Genomic DNA, 26,238 nt, shown 5'->3' with positions numbered 1-26,238 from the left:
CTTCCTTGCTGTATGTGTGGATTAGTCTCCTCATGCTTGGCTGATTGGCCCAGATTGGGGCTCTGAGGCTGGTCTGGAATTTAGTTACACTACTTGGACCCATTCTTAATCCATCATTTCTTTGTTTACTTTGGGTGGGGGGATTCCAGGGGTTAAATGTTGTTTAAAACTTAAGCCACGTTGTCAAGCTGTCTAGAGTAGCTCACTAGTGTGAGTGCCAATCTCATAAGAACATAAGAATGGCCATACTGGGTCAGACCAAAGGCCCATCCAGCCCAGTATCCTGTCTACCGACAGTGGCCAATGCCAGGTGCCCCAGAGGGAATAAACCTAACAGGTAATGATCTAGTGATCTCCCTCCTGCCATCCAACTCCACCCTCTGACAAACAGAGGCTAGGGACACCATTCCTTACCCATCCTGGCTAATAGCCATTAATAGACTTAACCTCCATGAATTTATCCAGTTCTCTTTTAAACCCTGTTATAGTCCTAGCCTTCACAACCTCCTCAGGCAAGGACTTCCACAGGTTGACCATGTGCTGAGTGAGGAGGCATAGTTCAGTGGTTTGAGCATTAGCCTGCTAAACCCAGGGTTGTGAGTTCAATCCTTAAGGGGGCCATTTAGGGATCTAGGGTAAAAATTGGGGATTGGTCCTGCTTTGAGCAGGGCATTGGACTAGATGCCCTATTCTTCTATGAAGAAGAACGTCCTTTTATTTGTTTTAAACCTGCTACCCATTAATTTCATTTGGTGACCCCTAGTTCTTATATTATGGGAACAAGTAAATAACTTTTCCTTATTCACTTTCTCCACACCACTCATGATTTTATATACCTCTATCATATCCCCCTTAGTCTCCTCTTTTCCAAGCTGAAAAGTCCTCGCCTCTTTAATCTCTCCTCATATGGGTCCTGTTCCAAACCCCTAATCATTTTAGTTGCCCTTTTCTGAACCTTTTCTAATGCCACTATATCTTTTTTGAGATGAGGGGACCACATCTGTATGCAGTATTCAAGGTGTGGGCATACCATGGATTTATATAAGGGTAGTAAGATATTCTCTGTCTTATTCTCTATCCCTTTTTTAAATGATTCCTAACATCCAGTTTGCTTTTTTGACTGCCGCTGCACACTGTGTGGACGTCTTCAGAGAACTATCCATGATGACACCAAGATCTTTCTCCTGATTAGTTGTAGCTAAATTAGTCCTCATCATATTGTGTGTACAGTTGGGGTTATTTTTTCCAAAGTGCATTATTTTACATTTAACCATATTAAATTTCATTTGCCATTTTGTTGCCCAATCACTTCGTTTTGTGAGATCTTTTTGAAGTTCTTCACAGTCTGCTTTGATTTTGACTATCTTCAGCAGTTTAGTATCATCTGCAAACTTTGCAACCTCACTGTTTACACCTTTCTCCAGTTCATTTATGAATAAGTTGAATAGGATTGGTCCTAGGACTGACCCTTGGGGAACACCACTAGTTACCCCTCTCCATTCTGAAAATTTACCATTTATTCCTACACTTTGTTCCCTGTCTTTTAACCAGTTCTCAGTCCATGAAAAGATCTTCCCTCTTATCCCATGACAACTTAATTTACATAAGAGCCTTTGGTGAGGGACCTTGTCAAAGGCTTTCCGGAAATCTAAGTACACTATGTCCACTGGATCCCCCTTGTCCACATGTTTGTTGACCCCCTCAAAGAACTCTAATAGATTAGTAAGACATGATCTCCCTTGTCAGAAACCATGGTGACTTTTGCACAACAATTTATGTTCTTCTACGTATCTGACAATTTGCCACTGAATGCATCCGATGAAGTGAGCTGTAGCTCACGAAAGCTTATGCTCAAATAAATTTGTTAGTCTCTAAGGTGCCACAAGTACTCTTATTCTTTACTATTGTTTACTATTGTTTCAACTAATTTGCCCGGTACTGACATTAGACTTACCGGTCTGTAATTGCCAGGATCACCTCTAGAGCCCATCTTAAATATTGGCGTTACCTTAGCTATCTTCCAGTCATTGGGTACAGTAGCTGATTTAAAGGACAGGTTACAAACCATAGTTAATAGTTCCACAATTTCACATTTGAGTTCTTTCAGAACTCTTGGGTGAATGCCATCTGGTCCTGGTGACTTGTTACTGTTAAGTTTCTCAATTAATTCCAAAAGCTCCTCTAGTCACACTTCAATCTGTGACAATTCCTCAGATTTGTCACCTACAAAAGACGACTCAGGTTTGGGAATTTCCCTAACATCCTCAGCCGTGAAGACTGAAGCAAAGAATTCATTTAGTTTCTCTGTGATGACTTTATCGTCTTTAAGTGCTCCTTTTGTATCTCTATCGTCCAGGGGCCCCACTGGTTGTTTAGCAGGCTTCCTGCTTCTGATGAACTTAAAAAACATTTTGTTATTACCTTTTGAGTTTTTGGCTAGCTGTTCTTCAAACTTCTTTTTGGCTTTTCTTATTTTCCTCAGGGCAGACTGTCAAGGAACAGGGCACAAACAACTGGTTGTGTGTACTATAATTAGATTTCACTAACCAAGTAACAAGTGTGAACTCTTCAAGCCTTATAACAGCTTTAACATGGAGTCACAGACATCCCCCTTGGGCACTCCAGTCTATCTTGCCTGCCAGGCAAACTTCCCTTTGTGATAGATGGTCCTTTACATCAAAAAAAATCACAGCAATATTCATAGAATCATAGAATCATAGAATATAAGGGTTGGAAGGGACCCCAGAAGGTCATCTAGTCCAACCCCCTGCTCGAAGCAGGACCAAATCCCAGTTAAATCATCCCAGCCAGGGCTTTGTCAAGCCTGACCTTAAAGACCTCTAAGGAAGGAGATTCTACCACCTCCCTAGGTAACGCATTCCAGTGTTTCACCACCCTCTTAGTGAAAAAGTTTTTCCTAATATCCAATCTAAACCTCCCCCACTGCAACTTGAGACCATTACTCCTCGTTCTGTCATCTGCTACCATTGAGAACAGTCTAGAGCCATCCTCTTTGGAACCCCCTTTCAGGTAGTTGAAAGCAGCTATCAAATCCCCCCTCATTCTTCTCTTCTGCAGGCTAAACAATCCCAGCTCCCTCAGCCTCTCCTCATAACTCATGTGTTCCAGACCCCTAATCATTTTTGTTGCCCTTCGCTGGACTCTCTCCAATTTATCCACATCCTTCTTGAAGTGTGGGTCCCAAAACTGGACACAGTACTCCAGATGAGGCCTCACCAATGTCGAATAGAGGGGAACGATCACGTCCCTCGATCTGCTCGCTGTGCCCCTACTTATACATCCCAAAATGCCATTGGCCTTCTTGGCAACAAGGGCACACTGCTGACTCATATCCAGCTTCTCGTCCACTGTCACCCCTAGGTCCTTTTCCGCAGAACTGCTGCCTAGCCATTCGGTCCCTAGTCTGTAGCTGTGCATTGGGTTCTTCCGTCCTAAGTGCAGGACCCTGCACTTATCCTTATTCAGGTTACTCCCAGTCTCAAAGAACTCGTCACTTACCCCAAGTCGATTGCACCTTAGATCTCTTACCAAAGACAATGCTTGTAGCCAATCCTGTAATAAACGATCTAAAGATTTATTAACTAGGAAAAAGAAATTAGAGTTATTTACAAGTTTAAAGCAGGTAAACACACACACACACACAGAAATGAGTTACAGTTTTAGATTGCAAAAGGTAATGGAAGCTGCTGTGATGTGCAGGGTCTGTATGTCCTTTAGGGCTAACCTAAGCTAAGCAGCTTGGGCATCCCTTGCTTATGCTTAGAAATATTGCCCCTCCAAATTCCAGGCAGCACACCAATACAGTGCCTCCAGGTCAGGGAATTTTATTCCATTCCCTCAGAGTTCAAACTGATGGAACAAGTGTCCATGTCTGTCTCTTCTCCATGGGTGTGTGTCTTTGTCCTTTGATGTTTCCGAGTGGCTCATTTGGTTTCAGTGGGCCGTCTTGTGAAGTGCTGGCCCTGAACACACTAATTAATGCTTCTTTTCTGTTTGGTGAATTACACAATTATAGTGGTTTACATGCAAACACTCAATAGCATTGTATACCATGAGCTACAGATGTTGTAAGTGAGATCAATACATGCAGCATCCTACAAGCATTTCATAAGGTCTAAACACATTCTTATCAACTTAACATCTTTTTTAACCATGCTAACACACAGTGAGCCAGACTGGTTTCCAGCTATGCATTTGTCAGTGTTCAGTGAGGCCTGGGGGCCTTGGTATGAGTTGACACCTGGTCTGCCAGCATCACACAGGTTTTCTGGCAGAATATCCTATGGCAGAACTCGTAGCTTCTGCAACAGCCAATGTGGGAAAGGACATGCTTTATGACTGATGGAAACAGATGGACCAATCACATGCATAGGAGCTGCTCCCTGGCTCAGACCGGGGATGAAGCTGAGGGGCGGACTCTAGAAACTCCATGTATAGATAGGAAAATGTTGATTTATCTCCTGCTGCCTTATGGGAGGAACCCAGGGGTAGGCAGCCCTGATTGGAAGCAGAAATCAAGGGAGCAACTGGTAGTTGGCAGGAGACGTGAGCAAGGAGACAGGGCTGGCAGCGGGGGAGAAATGGAGGATGAGTGCTCCACTGTACCGGACAAGGGCCAGAACCCTGGATCAGTATCCTCTAAGTCTTGGAGATGTTCAGACTGCATCTGGGCCTCTCCCATGCATCTCTGCTCCATGTACATTGAACTGCACAGTACTGCTCCTTCACAGCAGTGACAATTTCATACTCCCGCTGTCCTGCTAATGTCTTCTACTGCTTCTTTTATCTCCCCATTTAGCTGCTGCTCTGGGGCTGAAGTAACCTGCCGTGATGATCTCCACTCCCAGGATGCCCCTCCTACTGCTGCTGCTCCACATCCCAAGTGCTGCCAAAGCTCAGGTTAATCCAGGTAAGCAAAATGAAGGCCAGCCTGTTGCAATTCCAGCAAAGCAGCTGCCCCAGAGGTTATTTTAATTGGCTGTGCTCCTGCCAGCAGGAGGCCAAGGCTCATTAATCTTCTTCCTCCATAACAGACGGGTCACCCCGTTTCCAGGAACTCAGACTTTTCAAATACAGAGAATGAAAGTGTCTTTTTGAAACTCTGCATCAACACCTGCCCAGAATGAGGATGGGCAGTGCTGGTTTACAGTGGCTTTGTTAAAGCCTGGTGTAACCCTTTAATCTCACAGTACTGCTGTCTCCCGTCATCCCACAGCACTGTGTTCCTGGCCCTAGTGATTATAAGATTGTTCTTCCCAGCCAGTCTTACAACCATGGCCCCACTGAGGACAATGGCAAAGCCCCCACTGACTACAGTGGGGTCAGGATTTCAGCCCCTCTTCCACCAGGAGACTTAGCATAGTAGCTTTCTAGGGTTTTCCTCTCTGGAATGGGAGGAGTGTTTAGTGTTCCTGAAAGGGAGGGGCCTGATGCCAATAGCCAGTCAGAGACAGGACCCAGTGCATCTTGGTCCTGCCCTGCAACCCACTGTGATAACAACAATTACACCTAGCTCTTGTCATCAGTGGCTCTCAAAGTGCTTTACAAATGGAGTAAGTATCATTCACTCATCCCATTTGACAGATGGAGAAATGGAGGTATAGAGCAGGGCAGTGATTTGCCCAGGGTCACCCAGTAGGCCAGGGGTAGAGCTGGGACTAGAACCCACGTCTCCTGAGTCCCAGTGCACTGCTCTACCCCTAGACTATACTGCCTCACGTACCTTAGCTGTGACCCACAGTTACACAGTCCTTGACGAGTTTCAGCTATTACAGTGTTGCTTCTTCAGCAGTTCAGCAAGGGTACCTTGGTTGTAGCTTGCAAAGGGCCTGCTATTTTAATCCAGTGCTACTCTAGTGCCAAAGTACATCCATCCTGAACTGCAGCATCCCCTGGGCCCTCCTGCAGCTCTGCCAATGCAGAGTCCTGACTCTCCTAAGTAGGGACACTTGTTCCTGAGGGGTGTTAGATCTGTGCATGCATGGGGAGGAGGTTGATCTCACTGAGCATGTTTGGCTTGTGATTATCTGTGGTTTCATGTGAAACCTGGGCCTTTGAGTGGAGGCCTTTCTATGTTTTGTTCCCAATTGGTCCAGTTTTATTTTGAGTTTGATGAGAGCAAGGAAAATTGTACTGGGAATTATTTTTTTTCCTGGTCCGAGGTGCTTTTTTTGGCCATCCCTAGCTGTAGCAAACTAAGACTTGCTTTATAAAATCTCTGACAGATGCCTGGCCCTTATGCAGAGCCAGGGGCTTTTGAAGTCTTTTTTAAAAATTGGTACAAGCAAGAAAAGAACATCAAAAAGTGATTTCTCCACATGCTCAACCCCTTGGTGCATTCATGGAAGCAGAATCTCTAGACCCTTTGGCCGTGGTAGAGTAACTGGTACATATCAAGGGGTTACAGTTGGTTTCCACTGTGACCCAATCAGTTCAAGGCCCAGGGCCATCAGGAAGGAAAAGTTTGCTGGATTTCTCCATGGACTATGCACAACATCATACTGATTCCAAAGGAGTCGATCCCGTTTCACTGGAAGACTTCTATCAGACATAGGTTTGGCCTTGTCTGGCCTGGACAGTCATTGTACTGGACTGGAGCCAAAGTAGCTGAGCAGATCCCAAAGGAACAACCCTACAAGGGCTTCCTACTGGCTTTCAGTGTGATCTGCTCTGCTATCACAAGTTAAACAGGTTCAGGTTTGGTCAGTATTGGATAGAAAACCTCCAAGGAGAACTCAGGGGCTACTAGAAATGGTTCTGGTGATTCAGCAGATGCTGCTCTTTACTGGACACGGTGCTAGGGGCCAGCTGTGCTGCTTGCTGTCTTTTGGACGAGACGTGACACTGATGATCTGTAGTCCCCTGTGGCCATCAGAAGTATTATAGAGATCAGCCTGGGCATTTAGACCAGGACACACTAATTAGATTATGCCGTGCAAAATTCCCTCTGTCCCTATAGCCAAGGTCCCCAAACTGTGGGCGCATCCCCTAGGGGGGCATGGACGAACATCCAAGGGTGCACAGCAGAGCCGGACCAGCCCCCATGGGGGGCAGGGAGTGCCACCCAGTCCCTCCCCACCCCCAGCTTTGCTCTAGTCCCACCCCCAGCTGCGTCCCCATCCCTGCTCCCAGCCTCGGCCGCAGCTCTGTTACCAACCTGGGGCTGAGGCTGGGAGCGGAGCTACCCCAGGCTGCGGGCCCGGCTGTTGCCCCACATGGCAGCCCAGCTGCGGCTCTGCTACTACCCCTGCCCTCAGTCTTGGCCCCTGGCTGTGGCCCGCTTCCAGCCACAGACCTACCCCCACCTGTGGCCCCAGCCTCTGCCCCTTACTCCAGTCTGCACCCCCCCCCCCCGGAGCTGGGGCGCTGTTCCTGGCCCCAGCAGGTTGGGAGTGGGGGGGCATGGACAGTAATAAGGGGGGGTGGAACCCTCAAAAGTTTGGGGACCACTGCTCTATAGAGAACAAATGTTTAATCCTGGGCTGTCAGTCTAGCAGAGGAAGGTAAAACATGAGCCTATGGCTGGAAGGTGAAGCTAGACAAATTCAGACTGGAAATAAGGTGAAAATCTTTACCAGTGAGAGTAACTAACCATTAGAACAACTTAGCAAGGGTCATGGTGGATTCTCCGTCACTGAAAATGTTTAAATCAAGATTGGGTGTTTTTCTAAAGCTCTGCTCTAGGAATTGTTTTGAGGAATTTCTCTGGTCCGTGCCATACAGGAGAGCAGACTGGATGATCACACTGGCCCCGGAATTGATGCACTTTCACTTCCTTTCAAAAGTGGTTAGTTATGTGGCATTGCTATGTGCTGTAAACCAGCTGCTCCCTCCCACCCCAGCAGTGGCTGTATTTCAGTGGTGAGTAATGAGTTCTGCAAAGTGTTTGTGTTGGGATCGTTTGGATTGCAATACCTTACAGTATAGAAATACAGTGTATTACACTGTAAGAGGAGAGCCAGTCCATATGTCTTCCCTGCTGGTGTAGGCTGGAACTCAGCTGACCTGTGGGCCATTGCTGGGACAGCGTAGTGTAGGGGCAAAGGGCATCAGAGTCTAATGTTCAAATACAGCAAAATGTAAGTGAATTATGGACTTTAGCCCATGACCAAGATCAGGTTGGTGACGGGCTGGGGAGAACAGGTCATGTGGCTGGAGACCTGGGCAACTTGGTCTGCACTGCACCTTTGCTCAATGGGCTGGTGCTGACTTGCATTAGACGCTGGCCAGTCTGGAGCCCAGCGTTAGAGGGAGATGTGGCTCATTGGGCACGGATTGGCTTAGTCTAGGTGAGCTCTGCATTCAGCTTCCAGTCCTGCGGCTGGCAGAGCTGTTGGGGAAGAGCATCCCATCCCAGGGGAGGGGAGGCGATGTCTTCAGCTGTCCAGTTAGCAAGCTACCCTGACCTGCCTACGAGCAGCAGCAGGTAAGAGGGGAAGATGAGATAGGAGGCAAGCAGGTTAGCTGACCAAGTTGCAGAGGAAGCCATGGGCAGAAGGTAGGAGGTGAAAAAGCCCAGAACGCAACACTGTAAGGTGGTGGCTCAGGTGGGAGCAAGAGCATTTTGTGCTGTGGTGCCCGTCGGCATCATTGTCCATCTGACATCTTGCTGGTTGCTGAGGGTGAAGACAGGACACTGGGGAGCTGCGTTTGCCACTAGTGAGGGCTCCGGCTGGGGTCCAGGCTCTGGGGTGGGGCTGGGGATGAGGGTTTTGGGGTGAAGGAAGGGGCTTCAGGCTGGGGAAGGAGGTTGCGGTGCTGGGGGGAGGTGAGGGCTCCAGGAGGGAGTTCGGGTGTGGGAGGGAACTCTGGGCTGGGGCAGGGGGTTGGGGTGCAGGACGGGGTTTGGTGTGCAGGGTCCCAGCAGCACTTACCACGATGGCCCCCAAGAAGTGGGCCGCCAGGTCCCTGCAGCCCTTAGGCAAATGGGCGGACAGGTAAGCTCAGCACGCTGCCCTTGTGCTTGCAGGTGCCGCCCCCCAGCTCCCATTGGTCGTGGTTCCCGGCCAATGGGAGCTGCGGAGCCAGCCCTTGGAGCGGGGGCAGTGCGTGGAGCCTTCCTGGCTGCCCATGCGTCTAGGGGCTGCAGGTACCTGGTGGCTGCTTCCAGGAGCCACGGGGAGCTAGGGCAGGCAGGGAGCCTGCCTTAGTCCCAGGCCCCCGCTGCACCACCAACCAGACTTTTAATGGGTCCCTTTTCGCCAGGGTATCTTTTTGACCAGGTGTTCCGGTCGAAAACCAGACACCTGGCAACTCTAGCTATACCCAGTGCCCCAGCGCATGGCTGGACAGGGAGCAGAGACAGAGATGCCATGGGGGTCTGCTGGAGACTCCACTCTTGCTATTGATTTGACATGGCAGGCTCTTTCTCAGATACAGTAGTGATGGGCTGTAGAATAATGCCCCCAAGACAGAATGCTACCAAGCCTTCCAATGTGCCTATAACAGACTGATATCCAGACCCCGGAGGCCAGCTTCATTGTCTGTCTGTCTCTGCAGGCCCCCAGCTCCCCCACATCAGTGGGTCTCCAGCCCAACTCCACAAGCTGCAGCTGACTCCTGCTCACTGCTGGGGCTGTAAGCCATTAGGCAGTCCCGCCTCCTGCTGCGTGTAGTCCAGCCTAGGAGCCTGGCAGGGTTCCCATGGGTGTTTTTCACCAGCTAAACTAAAGCCAAACCTCTTTCTGTGCCCTGTGTGGCTGCTTTGTATCAGATGTCACAAAACCAGGAAGAGGAGCAAGCACCCAAAGAGCAGAACTACAGTGCAGACGGAGCTCCCTGGAGCCAGGAGCAGGCCAGGCAAGGAAGGGAGAGAGGATCAATAAGATAAAAGTTGTGCACCAAGAAGGAGAGATCAAGAGCTCAGATCCCAAGTGGGGTGACCTTAGAGCACCCCCATGTACCACACTCACTCTGGTTTGTCTTGTCTTAATACTGAACAAAGACTGCTGCAGTCAAAGGAGGTTGTGGGGCTAGATGGGGAGCAGAGGTACTCACAGAATGGTCTTTCTTTGAAGGTCTCGTCCCCAGTATGAGGATGTCTGAGAATCCCTAATGGAGCATGCCTCTGGGTGCAGGTCCCTGCTGCACAGAGGTGCCCTCTGCTACCGGTGCCATGCAGAACAGGTTATCTTGCAAACTAAGCCCTCTTCTAAACCTTTCTCTCCACATAGGACTCTACTGGGGACCCCCATTGGACACAGGGCACATACACGGTGCTGCCAGGTCAGACCATTTATCACAAGTCTTGCCATATTTGGTGTTTTCCTTTAAGATCCCAGCTCCTGGACTCAGGGCATTCAGTGAGAATCTCAGCTTTCATTAGCAAAATTAAGTTTCTATCCCTCTTGGTTGTGGTAGGGTTGCCAACTTTCTAATCGCACAAAATTGAACACCCTAGCCCTGCCCCTTCCCCAAGGCCCTGACCCTGCTCGCTACATTTCTCCTCCCTTGGTGGCTTGCTCTCCCCCACCCTCACTCACTTTCACTGGACTGCAGCAGGGGGTTGGGATGCAGGAGGGGGTGAAGTCTCTAACTGGGGGGCAGGCTTCAGGTGGGACCACAGATGAGGGGTTCAGGGTGCAAGAGGGGGCTCTGGGCTTGGACAGGGAGTTGGAGTGTGGGAGAGGGTGGGGCTCTGGCTGGGGGTGCAGGCTCTGAGGCGAGGCCGGGGATGAGGGGTTTGGAATGCAGGAGGGGGTTCTGGGTTGTGGGGGGCTCAGGGCCAGGGCAGGGGGTTGGGGCTCGGGATTGGGGTGCTGGCTTACCTTGGGTGGCTCCCGGTCAGCTGCTCCCCAGAAGCGGCCAGCAGGTCTGGCTCCTAGGCAGGGGGGTCCATGAGGCTCTGTGTGCTCTCTTGTCCCATAGGCACCTCCCCCACAGCTCAAATTAGCTGCTATTCCCAGCCAATGGGAGTGTAGAGCCAGTGCTCAGAGTGGGGACAGTGCATGGAGCCCTGTGGTCCCCCTGCCAGAAGCCGGACCTGCTGCTGGCCACTTCTGGGGTGCAGCACGTAGCCAGGACAGGTAGGGACTAACCTGTCTTAGACCCGCAGCACTATTGACCAGACTTTTAACTGGAAGAAAACCAGACACCTGGCAACCCTAGGTTGTGGAGAAAAGGTGGAAATCAAGACCCGAGTGTTAGCTAACAGCTCAAAGACTGGAAGGCAAAGAGATACTGCAACATTCATTCTTATGTTTTGAAATCTCAAGACTTTTGGAGGATTTTTGAATATCTGGGGTTGGCAAGGCTGCAGAAGAACACCTGGTTGTCTCCTTTTGGAATGCAGGGCATGTATAACCCATATACCAACACATAGATTTCTCTGCACAGCCCACAACACTTTGCTTTGAATGCACTAGCTGAAATCAGCAAAAAACTGGTTCACCTGCTTCTGGGCCTCTCAGTGTTTTCCCTCCTCTGGAGAGGTCCTGGGATTGTAAATGGTCCCTTGGCTCCAGGTGGAGCGCGGCATGCTGGAATTTGTAGTCCCTGCAGGCCCCAGATGGCGGTAGCTGCTCACTGTGTGGTAGGAGTCTGTGGGCCACTTTGGCCCATTTGCTGCATCCTTGCCTCTGGCTTTGGCCTGTGTGTGTGTGTTTACTTGGATGGAGCTTAGTGGGCTGGAGCCAGTGGTGAGACAGTAAACAGCAGGGAACAAGCCACTCTTTCAGGAGCTGGCTTGGCAGCTAGGCGTGACAAATAGCTCTTGGGAAATTGTGTTGTAGCTGCTGCCGCACATGGGCTACAGCGAGTGCCAGGCCACAGCCATGGCCGCGGCACTGGGTACTTTTCCACTCCCAGACTGAGGAGGAATCAGCCTGTGGAAGGAAGAGAGAGGAACTAATCAGCTGCTTCATGGGAAGCCTGAAGGTGCTGCCTGCTGCAGGTTTATGGGGTTTGAACTGAATGCTGTGGTGGGAGGGGATGCGGGAGGCTGCTTGCTTGGCCTGGTTTTATCCTGAGTTTCTTTAGGGCAGGTGGGAAAGAAATACAGAGTCCATTAAAGCAAAAGGAACAAGTTCCCTTTTCCAAGTGAATTTCTCCCTGGTAAACCGTGCTGGAGCGAGAGGCGCAGAGACTGAAAACGCCTGTGTATCCATGACAGGAGCAGCACCAGTTTACCCGTACTCTCTCTCACTCACACAAACTACACCTCAGGGAGTGACGAGTACTTCATGGCCAGTTCAGTCATTGTCTTCTTTCCTGATAGCACTGGCTGCAATGGTGTGCTTGTGGATGCCTGTCCCAATAGAAGGGGAATTAGACCCTGCCCCCTCTGTTCATTTCACACCAGCCACTGAATGACCATCTGATGGGAGCGGCCTTTGTCATGGGCCTGGGCTTGATTCAGATCAAGGGTCTAGAAGTGTATAGCTTTTAACGCCATAAAGGAGCACTGCAATCCTTGAGTCTGACCTGCATAGCACAGGCCAGAGACCCTCCCCGGGATTCCTGTAGTCAGCCCAAAAAGTTGATAGTGGAGCTAGAGCTGATCCTAAGGTATCCGGTCTTTACTCAGAAATTGCAAATGATTACTCAGATACTTTTGGAAAAACCTACCTACCCTTTGAGTGAGGGGGATTCATCACACCTCTGGGGAATTTGTTCCAGTGGTGAATTAGCCTCACTGTTAAAAATCTGCACCATATTTCCAGAAAGAACTCTGCTGACTTCCGCTTCCAGCCCCTGGATCTTGTTCTGCCTTTGTCTGCTAAATTGAAGAGCCCTCTGCTCTCAGAAATCTCTTCCCTGTATATGGATGTCTACTCTAGACTTTGATCAAGTTGCTTTTAATTCCTATTCAATGAGCTTCTTTAGCCTCTCACTGTGAGGTGGGTTTTCCAGATCTCAAATAATTCTTGTGGTGCTTCTCTGAACCCTCTCCAATTTTTCAACATCCTTTTTCAAGTATGGCTGCTAAAACGGGGCCCAGGATCCAGTATTGATCTCACCTGGGTATCATTGGGATCACTCAATGAAGACCTGTTGCATGAATTTAGACGGAAAGATACACGGCCAAATAACAGGACTAACCATCCAACATTAAACAGTTTTAAACAAGGTTTGGGGTTTGGTGTGCAGAGACCTCAGCATGCTTAGTACCATGGCACAAACACCATTAAATGTCCCTTTAAACCTGATATTAAGAAACAGAAAAGAAGGAAAAGTTATTTATACTTTACATTTCAAATTAGTTAAGGCTTTCATTTTAACAACAGCCCTTGTTCCCTTTCCCATTAGCAGAAAAGGGTTTTTAAAGGAAATATCCCCTTGTTTGACAGTCTCTTAGGTCGTGTTAAAATGATGATAATTGTTCTTTTTGGGGAAAAGGGAAGAAGTTAGTTGAAATGGGCTCGAACTATTGTTAAAATCGGATCTGTTTCTTACAAGACAAAATGAAACAAACACACACAGAAGGGGAGAGAAAAGAACAGAAAAGATAGAAAATGAAGCTTCTGGTGCTGACTCTCACTTGCAGCCTCACTGTTGGAAAAACACAGACCCAGCACATGGACTTATCAGCCACTCCAAGACCTGGCAAACTTATACCAGCGTTAGGCTGTTTAGGACTCTGCTTTTAGTTGCCTCTTTATGGTCACAGGCTCACAGCAGTGTTGCAAAATATAAGAATAGTCATACTGGGTCAGACCAAAGGACCATCTAGTCCAATATCCTGTCTTCCGACAATGGCCAATACCAGGTGCTCCAGAGGGAATGAACAAAACACGTAATCATCAAGTGATCCATCCCCTGTCATCCAGTCCCAGCTTCTGGCAGTCTTGGCTGGCCAAGTCAGACTCTTATTAGACAGAGGCAAAAGGAGAGAGATAGGAAAGAGGAGAAATAAGGTAGGGAAGGAAACGGGCACAATGGAGCAGGGAGGAGTGAAAATTTCACATGCCAGCTGGTGGTTGGGATTCAGCTGGAGCTGGTAGGGGTGGCGATGTCATCTGGGTTCCTCTCTCTGGCCCGGTCTGGTCAGGACACCAGTTTGGGTCAGGATGACAAAGATCTGGGGCCCAGGAGATGGTGGGGCTGGCAGCCATGATGGTGAAACTCACTCCAGTAGCCAATTTGTCTCCTCAAAGTCTCTTTGTAAGGACCCCAAAGGCAGTGGTGAGTGTAACAGCCACTCGTTATTTCAGCCACCAATTAAGACTAATATTCAACACACCAACTTTGGTTAATTAATTTCCAGACCCACATTTTTCTTGTTTACCAGGCATGATCTTAACACAGTCCTTGAGCTGGGCTAGGAGGCCTTTCTGTTTGGACTCAGTCACGCTGTCTCCCCTTCACACCTTTTCTATCAACATTTATTGTTCTAGTTCATAAACTATCACAATAACCTTACACTCACTCTAGGATTACCAACTTTCATTGGTCTTATTCTTGGAGGTTTCATTGTATGACTTAATCTTCAATTAAAGATTAAAGTTTAATTCTTGGAGACTCCAGGACAATCCTGGAGGGTTGGCAACAATAACTCACTCTCTACCAGTGAGCTCATAGTTAGAGTAAATGTGTAGGTCCAATTATCACAACAGCTCTCTGCTCAAAAGGGGAAACCAAAAGTTTGGCTGTGTAAGGAATGGGAGGGATAATAATACAGAAGATACTGTAATGCTTTGATATCGCTCAGGTTTCAGAGTAGCAGCCGTGTTAGTCTGTATTCGCAAAAAGAAAAGGAGTACTTGTGGCACCTTAGAGACTAACAAATTTATTTGAGCATAAGCTTTCGTGAGCTACAGCTCACTTCATCGGATACTTTCAGTGGGAAATACAATGGGGAGATTTATATACATAGAGAACATGAAACAATGGGAGTTACCATACACACTGTAACAAGAGTGATTACTTAAGGTGACCTATTACCAGCAGGAGAGCGGGGGGGGGGGGACTTTTGTAGTGATAATCAAGGTGGGCCATTTCCAGCAGTTGACAAGAACGTGTGAGGAACAGTGGGGGGTGGGGTGGGGAATAAACATGGGGAAATAGTTTTACTTTGTGTAATGACCCATCCACTCCCAGTCTCTATTCAAGCCTAAGGGTATGTCTACACTACGAAATTATATCGAATTTATAGAAGTCGGTTTTTTAGAAATCGTTTTTATGTATTCGAGTGTGTGTGTCCCCACAGAAAATGCTCTAAGTGCATTAACTCGGCGGAGTGCTTCCACAGTATCGAGGCTAGAGTCGACTTCCGGAGCGTTGCACTGAGCGTAGCTATCCCAAAGTTCCTGCAGTCTCTGCTGCCCATTGCAATTCTGGGTTGAGATCCCAATGCCTGATGGGGCTAAAACATTGTCGCGGTGGTTATGGGTACATATCGTCAGGCCCCCGTTCCCTCCCTCCCTCCCTCCGTGAAAGCAAGGGCAGACAATTGTTTCGCGCCTTTTTTCCTGAGTTACCTGTGCAGACGCCATACCATGGCAAGCATGGAGCCCGCTCAGGTAACCATCACCGTATGACTCCTGGGTGCTGGCAGACGTGGTACTGCATTGCTACACAGCAGCAGTAACCCATTGCCTTGTGGCAGCAGATGGTACAGTAGGACTGGTAGCCATCATCGTCATGTCCAAGGTGCTCCTGGCCACATTAGGGACTACATTAGAAGTGACTTGACCAGGTCATTCTCTTTAGTCCTGCAGTCAGTCCTATTGAACCATCTTATGGTGAGCAGGCAGGCGATACGGATTGCTAGCAGTCCTATTGTACCATCTTCTGCCGGGCAGGCAAGAGATGAGGATGGCTAGCAGTCCTATTGTACCATCTTCTGCCGAGCAGCCATGAGATGTGGATGGCTTGCAGTCCTTCTGCACCGTCTGCTGCCAGCCAAAGATGTAAAAGATAGATGGAGTGGATCAAAACAAGAAAGAGACCAGATTTGTTTTGTACTCATTTGCTCCCCCTCCCCGTCTAGGAGACTCATTCCTCTAGGTCACACTGCAGTCACTCACAGAGAAGGTGCAGTGAGGTAAATCTAGCCATGTATCAGTCAGAGGCCAGACGAACCTGCTTGTTCCAATAAGAACAATTACTTAGGTGCACCATTTCTTATTGGAGCCCTCCTTGAAATGCCTGAAATTTCCTGCCTGAAATACTCCTTGATGTAAAGCCACCCCTTTGTTGATTTTAATTCCCTGTAAGCCAACCCTGTAAGCCATGTCGTCAGTTGCCCCTCCCTCCGTCAGAGCAATGGCAGACAATCGTTCCACGCCTTTTTTCTGTGCAGACGCCATACCACAGCAAGCATGGAGCCCGCTGAGATCACTTTGGCAATTAGGAGCACATTAAACACCACACGCATTATCCAGCAGTATATGCAGCACCAGAACCTGGCAAAGCGATACCGGGTGAGTAGGCGACATCAGCATGGTCACGTGAGTGATGAGGACATGGACACAGGCTTCTCTCAAAGCACGGGCCCTGGCAATGTGGGCATCATGGTGCTAATGGGGCAGGTTCATGCGGTGGAATGCCGATTCTGGACTCAGGAAACAAGCATGGACTGGAGGGACCGCATAGTGTTGCAGGTCTGGGACGATTCCCAGTGGCTACAAAAATTTTGCATGCGTAAGGGCACTGTCATGGAACTTTGTGACTTGCTTTCCCCTGCCCTGAGGCACAAGAATACCAAGATGAGAGCAGCCCCCACAGTTGAGAAGCGAGTGGCAATAGCTCTGTGGAAGCCTGCAACGTCACACAGCTACTGGTCAGTCAGGAATCAATTTGGAGTGGGCAAATCTACTGTGGGGGCTGCTGTGATGAAAGTAGCCGACACAATCAAAGATCTGCTGACATCAAGGTTAGTGACCCTGGGAAATGTGCAGGTCATGGTGGATGGCTTTGCTGCAATGGGATTCCCTAACTGTGGTGGGGCCGTAGACGGAACCCATATCCCTATCTTGGCACTGGAGCACCAAGCCGGCGAGTACATAAACCGCAAGGGGTACTTTTCAATAGTGCTGCAAGCACTGGTGGATCACAAGGGACGTTTCACTGACATCAACGTGGGATGGCCGGGAAAGGTACATGACGCTCGCATCTTCAGGAACTCTGGTCTGTTTCAAAAGCTGCAGGAAGGGACTTTATTCCCAGACCAGAAAATAACTGTTGGGGATCTTGAAATGCCTATAGTTATCCTTGGGGACCCAGCCTACCCCTTAATGCCATGGCTCATGAAGCCGTACACAGGCAGCCTGGACAGTAGTCAGGAGCTGTTCAACTACAGGCTGAGCAAGTGCAGAATGGTGGTAGAATGTGCATTTGGACGTTTAAAAGCGCACTGGTGCAGTTTACTGACTCAGTTAGACCTCAGCGAAACCAATATTCCCACTGTTATTACTGCTTGCTGTGCACTCCACAATATCTGTGAGAGTACGGGGGAGACGTTTATGAGAGGGTGGGAGGTTGAGGCAAATCGCCTGGCTGCTGGTTACGCATAGCCAGACACTAGGGCATTAGAAGAGCACAGGAGGGCGCGCATCAGAGAAGCTTTGAAAACCAGTTTCATGACTGGACAGGCTACGGTGTGAAAGTTCTGTTTGTTTCTCCTTGATGAAACCCCCCACCCCTTGGTTCAGTCTACTTCCCTGTAAGCTAACCACCCTCCCCACTTCCCTTCGATCACCACTTGCAGAGGCAATAAAGTCATTGTTGCTTCACATTCATGCATTCTTTATTCATTCATCACACAAATAGGGGGATAACTACCAAGGTAGCCCAGGAGGGGTGGTGGAGGAGAGAAGCACCAGGAGGGGTGGTGGAGGAGGGAAGGACAAGGCCACACAGCACTTTAAAAGTTTAAAACTTTAAAACTTATTGAATGCCAGCCTTCTGTTGCTTGGGCAATCCTCTGGGGTGGAGTGGCTGGGTGGCCGGAGGCTCCCCCACCGCATTCTTGGGCATCTGGGTGAGGAGGCTATGGAACTTGGGGAGGAGGGCAGTTGATTACACAGGGGCTGTAGCGGCAGTCCGTGCTCCTGCTGCCTTTCCTGCAGCTCAACCATGTGCTGGAGCGTACTGGTTTGATCCTCCAGCAGCCTCAGCATTGAATCCTGCCTCCTCTCATCATGCTGCCGCCACCTTTCAGCTTCACCCCTCTCTTCGGCCCACCACTTACTCTCTTCAGCCCACCACCTCTCCTCCCGGTCATTTTGTGCTTTCCTGCACTCTGACATTGTCTGCCTCCACGCATTCGTCTGTGCTCTGTCAGTGTGGGAGGACAGCATGAGCTCAGAGGGGGGGAGGGATAGCTCAGTGGTTTGAGCACTGGCCTGCTAAACCCAGGGTTGTGAGTTCAATCCTTGAGGGGGCCATTTAGGGATCGGGGCAAAAATTGGGGATTGGTCCTGCTTTGAGCAGGGGGTTGGACTAGATGACCTCCTGAGGTCCCTTCCAACCCTGATATTCTATGATTCAGAGAACATTTCATCACAAGTGCATTTTTTTTGCCTTCTAATCTTCACTAGCCTCTGGGAAGGGGAAGAACCTGTGATCCTTGGGGGGTACTGGCTCCAGGTCCAGGGTGAGAAACAGTTCCTGGCTGTCGGGAAAAATGGTTTCTCCGCTTGCTTGCTGTGAGCTATCTACAACCTCATCATCATCATCTTCCTCGTCCCCAAAACCTGCTTCCGTGTTGCCTCCATCTCCATTGAAGGAGTCAAACAACACGGCTGGGGTAGTGGTGGCTGAACCCCCTAAAATGGCATGCAGCTCATCATAGAAGAGGCATGTTTGGGGATCTGACCCGGAGCGGCTGTTCGCCTCTCTGATTTTCTGGTAGGCTTGTCTCAGCTCCTTAAGTTTCACGTGGCACTTCTTCGGGTCCCTGTTATGGCCTCTGTCCTTCATGCCCTGGGAGATTTTGACAAATGTTTTGGCATTTCGAAAACTGGAACAGAGTTCTGATAGCACGGATTCCTCTCCCCATACAGTGATCAGATCCCGTACCTCCCGTTCGGTCCATGCTGGAGCTCTTTTGCGATTCTGGGACTCCATCATGGTCACCTCTGCTGATGAGCTCTGCATGGTCACCTGCAGCTTGCCACGCTGGCCAAACAGGAAATTGAAATTCAAAAGTTCGCGGACCTTTTCCTGTCTACCTGGCCAGTGCATCTGAGTTGAGAGTGCTGTCCAGAGCGGTCACAATGGAGCACTCTGGGATAGCTCCCGGAGGCCAATACTGTCTAATTGCATCCACAGTACCCCAAATTCGACCCAGCAAGGCTGATTTCAGCGCTAATCCCCTTGTTGGGGGTGGAGTCAGGAAATTGATTTTAAGAGCCCTTTAAGTCAAAAAAAAGGGCTTCGTCGTGTGGACGGGTGCAGGGTTAAATCGATTTAACGCTGCTAAATTCGACCTCAGCTCCTAGTGTGGACCAGGGCTGATTCAAACCTGATAAAAGGCACAGTATGCAGTTAGCCTGTGGTGTTCTCTGCCATACGATCATTTTGACACCAAGAGCTTAGCAAAGTTCAGAAAAAGGATTGGGCACTTATATAGATAAAGAGAACATCAGAGTTAGAACTGCTGACCCTCCAAGAGTTTTTAAAGGGATTTAAATCATCTACCTACTGGAGCTCAGAAGGAAGTTTCCTCCCTGGTAAGTATCCTATAACTGTCTACTGCAACATTTCTTGCACCTTTCTCCGATGCACTGGCCACAGTCAGAGACAGGATCCTGGATGGCTCACAATGGCAATTCCTATGCTCACCAGTGCCATATATAGAGGTGTGAAAGGTGACCCTCCCCAGCAGTGCTGCCTAGTGGTTATGTTGTCCTCCTCCCTGATGGTCCTCTTTCTTCTACCACTCCATCCTGTGGGATCTGTCCCTTTGTTTGTGGCTCAGTCCTTCTGACCTGCTCTGCTTTCCCTTTTAAACTCCACCTCCTGTTTGTGCTGGCTTTGCATATAAGAACATAAGAATGGCCCTACTAGGTCAGACTAAAAGTCCAGCTAGCCCAGTACCCTGTCTTCTGACAGTGGCCAGTGCCAGGTGTCCCAGAGGGAATGAACAGAACAGGTAATCATCAAGTGATCCATCCCCTGTCGCTCATTCCCAGCTTCTGGCAAACAGAGGGCAGGGACACCATTCCTGCCCATCCTGGCTAATAGCCATTGATGGACCTATCCTCCATGAATTTATCTAGTTCTTTTTTGAACCCTGTTATGATCTTGGACATCACAACATCCTCTGGCAAGGAGTTCCACAGGTTGACTGTGTGTTGTGTGAAGAAATACTTCCTTTTATTTGTTTTAAACCTGCTGCCTATTAATTTCATTTGGTGACCCCTAGTTCTTGTGTTATGAGAAGTAGTAAACAACACTTCCTTATCTACTTTCTCTACACCAGTCATGATTTTATAGACGTCAATCATATCTCCGTTTAGCCATTTCTTTTCCAAGCTGAAAAGTCCCAGTCTTTTTAATCTCTCCTCATAAAGATGCCGTTCCATACCCCTAATCATTTTTGTTGCCCTTTTCTGAACCTTTTCCAATTCAAATATATCTTTTTTGAGATGGGGCGACCACATCTGCACACAGTATTCAAGATGTGGGCGTACCATGGATTTATATAGAGGCAACATGATATTTTCTGTCCTATTATCTATCCCTTTCTTAATTATTCCCAGCATTCTGTTCACTTTTTTGACTGCCTCTGCACATTGAGTGGATGTTTTCAGAGAATTATCCACAATGACTCTAAGGTCTCTTTCTTGAGTGGTAACAGCTAATTTAGACCCCATCATTTTATATGTATAGTTGGGATTATGCTTTCCAATGTGCATTACTTTGCATTTATCAAGGTTAAATATCATCTGCCATTTTGTTGCCAAGTCACCCAGTTCTGAGAGATCCTTTTGTAGCACTTTGCAGTCTGCATGGGTCTTAACTATCTTTAGTAATTTTGTATCATCTGCAAATTTTGCCACCTCACTGTTTACCCCTTTTTACAGATCATTTATGAATATGTTGAATAGGATTGATCCCAGAACGGACCCTTGGGGGACACCACTATTTACCTCTCTCCATATGGGGTTGTTTGGGCCCAGAGCTGCTCTCTAACCCTTTGTTCTCCAGTCTGGGGTTTGCACACCCCATCACAAGAGGTAACATCATTTTTCTCTGCCTGCTCAGTGTTTCTCTAGTTATCCATCCCAGGAGTAGACTAGTCCTCTTTGCTGCAGTGTTGCACTGGGACTTTATGTTCAGGTGGTATCCACCATGACCTCTATGTCGCTTCCAGAGTCACTACCTTCCAGGATAGAGTCCCCCATCCTATAAGTGTGGCCACATTCTTTGTTCGTAGATGTATGATGAAAGATCAGTGCACCAAGCTTACCTAGTTACCCAGATCGCTCTGTATCAATGGCCTGTCCTCTTTGCTATAGGCCACAACACTAGACTTTGTGTCATTGGTAAACTTTATCAGCAGTCATTTTATATTTTCTTTCCAATTATCGATAAAAGAATAGGGTGAGAACAGATCCCTGCAAGAGCCTACTAGAAATAATCCCATTAGATTCTAGTTTCCTATTAACAACTATACTGTGAGATCTATCAGTGAGCCAGTTTTGAAGCCACTAACATGGGCCATATTGATATTTGTATAGTGCCAGTTTTTAAATCAAAATGTCACTTGGGACTAAGTCACATCCATTACAGAATCTAAGTTTATTATGTCATCATAGTTACCTTTATCAGACAGATTTGTAATTTGCTCCAGGAACAATATCACATTTGTTTGACACAACCTATTTTCCATGAAACCATGTCTGCTGGTATCGATTATATTTCCAGCCTTTAGCTCTTTATTGCTAGAGTCCCGTATCAGTCATCTGCAACACGTATGTTAGCCCATGAAACCAGAAGGCCCATCCCCACCATGGGTGAGCAGCTGGGTTTGAATGCTGACCAAGTCTCTTCTCACTTAAAGCACAGTGTACTGTGTTCTTGTGAACTATTGTAACCCATACCATGCTCTGTGGGGCTCTGGCCCCCTCTACTGATGGAGTTTAATGAGTCTGCTACAGCCTTAGCAAACAGAGCTGGGTCATTTAGCTCAGGCACTAGAGGCTCCTGCTTTAAGATCTAAAGGGCCCAGGTTCAATTTCTGCTGTTAATAATGCACCCTGCTAAGCATGGTATTGTGTTATCATGGGCAGGTGGTTGCAGGAAGTATGCCCTGACAGTCCTAGGCTGGCTCCCTGAGAGGGGCTAACCCCATGAAGCCCTGGGCTGCTATGGGCACTCGTAGCTGTCAAAGCTGCCCAGGTATCAACCATCCATCCGCATGCATCATTGGAAATGTAGCTCCTGGTTGCAGTTCACACCCGCCACCTCTGTCTGGTGAGCAAAAGGAGGAGCCTCCATCAGCAGCTGGAGCCGAGAGCCACATGCACAGCTCTGGCACATCCCATTTTGGCCAGTCGCTGAGATACCCTTCCACGGTGCTGAGTGAGAGGCTGCAGCTGCCCCCAAATGCCTCCTCAGAGCACTGTGTGGACTGACTCTCCACAGAGAGGGAGCTCTGCCTCCCCTGAGAACAGCAATCTCCGGCTCTCATCCTCCAGGCAGCCCTGTGTGGCTGGGCCCCTGCCGGTCCCATGGAGGCCAGGTGGTGGAGGACTGAGTCAACGTGGGGCAGCTCTTGGAATCAGGGCCCATGTGAGGAAGAAGCCAGGACACTCAAATGAGCCTGACCAGCTGTGTCCTTCACCACGGGAGTGGGAGAGTCAAATGGTATCTAGGACTCTTTCAATAGAATCCACACACCCCAATAGGAACACATGTGCCCACCCCCTCTGATTTCCACAGGGCTTGGGCATCAGTCACCATCCCCTGTTCAGTGAGCAAGGCTAGAGTGAGCATGAACCTCTCCGTTAGGGCATGGTAAGTCTTTTGGCCCAGAGGAGCTCAGGACACTTACTCCAGGATTGCAGCAGTCTCTGTGTGACGCTGGCTGCTACTGGGGACTCCTGCCAGGCCTGGGGACTCCTCCTGGATACCAGAGACACCCGCGCTGCCAACTACAAGTCAATTACCTCCCTGCCCCACCCTGCTGAGAGGAGTCACTTTCCCTCATGCAGGATGGCAGCATGGAAGGTGCACAGGCATGACCTGCTGAGGTGCAGTGATCAAGCTGTGTTGATGGGGTCTGGGTCTGGGATAGCAGGGTTTGGGTGAGGGGCATTGGCAGATCTGTGTGTGAGCCCAGGAGGGGCTGCGGCAGGTGCATTTGCAGAGATGTTACTGTGGGGATAGGGGCCAGGCACTAGAGTAGCAGGTGGTGCTGCGGGCTGGGACAGAAGTGTATCTGGAGCTAAGTGGAGGGCACAGGCAGGAGAAGGGGCTGCCGGGATGTATCAAGAGTGGCTACATCAGCCAGGCTGTGTGGAGGTCCCAAGGTTTGCATAGCAGGGGGGTCTATGGGTCTACACCAGATACCAGACACCCATATTTGTGTGGGGTGCGAAGCCAAAGCCTAGAAGAGCAGGAGGTGCTACTAGAGATCTGCGGATGGGCCTGTTTTTTATACCAAGCCTATCACTGTGGTATCTGTGGTGCACTGGCATAGCTTTGGGGAGGTTCCAGGGCTGAGCTAGCATGTAGTGTGGTGGAGCAGGGCAGGCGTGAAGTGGGGGGAGCTTCTCCAGAGCTACCTGCGCCATGCCTGACCTTCTCCTGAGGGCCAGTACTGAGTTCCTCGGAGGCACTGAGCATTCTCCACACTCACTGGAGCAAACCGAAGGAGCAGCCAATGGTGTGTCTCGTTTCAGCTGTATGCCGTTATCCTCTGGGCATGTCAGGCGGCCACATCCCAGACGAGGACATCTCCGCTTCCAGTCAGTGGTCTGAATCCACAGCAGCCAAGTATGGAAGGTGAGGGCAAGCGATGCAAGGGAGCCGTGTGCCTTTCACATGGGGTGATTGGCTGTGTGGTATCACACTTGACCTATGGCAGGGGAGAGCTGCGTCACTGATGTTCTCAATAGCCATAGCAGGATTTCACTAGTGTTCCTGTTTTGTGACTGGCTATTGCTGGGCGAGGATCCTGTGCTGGGGCCCGGGGCGTGTTCCATGAACCTGCAGAGTCTCACTCTGCCAGTGTCATCCTGCGTGTGCAGCATACCTCAGTGGCTGCCGCTCTTCCAGATTCCTCTGCCAGCCACCACTGCTCCTGGGTCCAGCACAGGACGAGGCAGGCTCTGCTGCAGCTGTAGGGAGGTGGAGAGCACTTCCCAGAAGCAAGCAGTGGGGCTGTGGTTCCATGGCAGCTGTGGGGCTGGCCAGTGATGAGCTTCCAAAATCTTAACAACCAGTTCCCTCCTCACCCCACAAGGGGGTCGTGGCCTGTCCCGTTCCCCCCCCCCGGACCCCTGCCCCATCCACCCCCCTTCTCTGTCCCCTGACTGCCCCCAGATCCGGGCAGGAGGGTCTCATGGGCCACTGTAGTGGGTGCCCACCCCGCCCAGCCCCTAAGAGCCAGAGGGACCTGCCGGGGGGCGAGGTGGGGAGTCCTGGCAGTGCTTACCTGGGGCGCTCCTGGGAAGCATCCAGCAGGTCCCTCTGGCTTCTAGGGGCAGGGTAGCATAGCTAGGAGGAGCGGCTGCTTCCCCCACTGATCACATCAAAAGTGGTTCCCTAGGCGCCGACTCCATGGTTGGTCCGGGGCTAGAGCTCCCACGGGGAAAATTCCCGCCCCGCGCCGAGCCCCAGATCACCTCCGCCTCCTCCCCTGAACGCACCACCCCGCTCTGCTTCTCCACCCCCTGCCCCCGCTTCCTGCGAATCAGCTGTTTGCGCAGGAAGCCTGGGAGGGCTGAGAAGCAAGCGGCAACTTCGTGCTCAGGCCCAGGGAGGCAGAGGTGAGCTGGGGCGGGGAGCGGCTCCCCTGCACCCCCTGGGTTACCTGCTGCGGTGCGGGCAGCCCTCCTCGCACCCCCCCTCCCCAGCTCACCTCCGCTCCGCCTCCACCTCCCTGGGCCTGAGCGTGAAGCCACCACTTGCTTCTCAGCCCTTCCCTCGCGAACAGCTGATTTGCGGGAAGGTGGCGGGGGGCGAGCGGAGAAGGAGAGCGGGGTGGCGCGTTCAGGGGAGGAGGCAGAGGTGGAGCAGAGGTGAGCTGGGGCCGGGTGCGGGGCGGGGAGCTGCCGGTGGGGGCTCTGCACCCACCAAATTTTCCCCATGGGTGCTCCAGCCCCGGAGCACCCATGGAGTCAGCACCTAAGGCACCACTTTTGGCCGGTTAAATTTAGTAGCCCTTTTAGAACTGGTTGTCCCTCGCAGGACAACCGGTTCTAAAAGGGCTTCTAAATTTAAGCACCGGTTCTTGTGAACCGGTGCGAACCGGTTCCAGCTCACCACTGGGGCTGGCCCAAGATAGGGTTCCTGGAATGTGTTCCTGGGGGCAACTTTGTGGGGCCATGGCTAGGCTGCACGGGGCCAGCCCCTGCAGCAGTTGCCAGGTGCCATGGTGGCTGACAGCTTGGTCACAGGTTGAGGCCCCTACAAATGCAGGCTGAGGGCATGTTCAACAGCAAGAGGGAAGCTGCAGCCCTCTGCCTCTAGCAGTCTCCTGCCAGGTACCAGAGTGAGGAAGAGTCCAGCCAGCCACAGAGGGGAGCAGAGCGGAGATGGGAGCATGAGGAAGGTGCCAAGTGGACAATGGGGCTGGGGACCTGGGCTCAGACCCAGGGATTCTTGGGGTGAAAGGGGCATGCTGTGTGTCAGAAGACAGGGCAGATTTGCCCAAGAGTTTTGTAGTGAAAGTCATGCAGCCATGAGCTTTCTAACCTAGACCTTTCCCCAGGAGACTAGACCCAATGGGCTGTGTGATGCCTGCAGACCCAGGAAGGGCGTGTGGCCCTGGAGCTCAGCTGCATGTCAAGGGGCCTCCCTGAAGCCAGCATTAGCCATCACAGCGCTCTCTGGGAGTTCCCTCCTTCACTCTGGGCTCAGTAAAGGATGCTGCAAGAATGCGTGTGTTCATTTGTGAACGCATGCTGGGGAGGGTCCCTTGTGCTAGGAACACTGTCATGAACGTTCCCTCAGCTGGAGCAGTGACCCTGAGCCAGCGAGGAGTTCCTGACGGGTGGCGCTCATGCCGGGTCTCCTCTCCTCCCACCCATGGTCATCTTAACTCCTGCAGACAGGGCGAGATAAACCCACCCAGAACAGCCCTGTTGGCCTCACTTTCTCTGC

The 26,238-nt window shown here is 50.1% G+C and overlaps 1 protein-coding gene across 1 annotated transcript in view; it reads left to right on the top strand.

Moving 5' to 3' along the window:
- DDR2 (discoidin domain receptor tyrosine kinase 2) overlaps nucleotides 1-26,238 on the top strand; it is a 165,852-nt gene that overhangs the window by 73,592 nt on the left and 66,022 nt on the right. The window contains exons 2-3 of the mRNA XM_048859659.2: nucleotides 4,820-4,930; nucleotides 23,814-23,916. Of these exons, the coding sequence (XP_048715616.1) occupies nucleotides 4,852-4,930; nucleotides 23,814-23,916 (182 nt within the window). The 5' untranslated portion in view covers nucleotides 4,820-4,851. The remainder of the gene's footprint in view (nucleotides 1-4,819; nucleotides 4,931-23,813; nucleotides 23,917-26,238) is intronic.

This window comes from Caretta caretta, chromosome 8 (assembly GCF_965140235.1).
Source record: "Caretta caretta isolate rCarCar2 chromosome 8, rCarCar1.hap1, whole genome shotgun sequence".
Lineage (NCBI taxonomy): Eukaryota > Metazoa > Chordata > Testudines > Cheloniidae > Caretta > Caretta caretta.
This window is presented reverse-complemented; position numbering and strand designations above follow the sequence as displayed.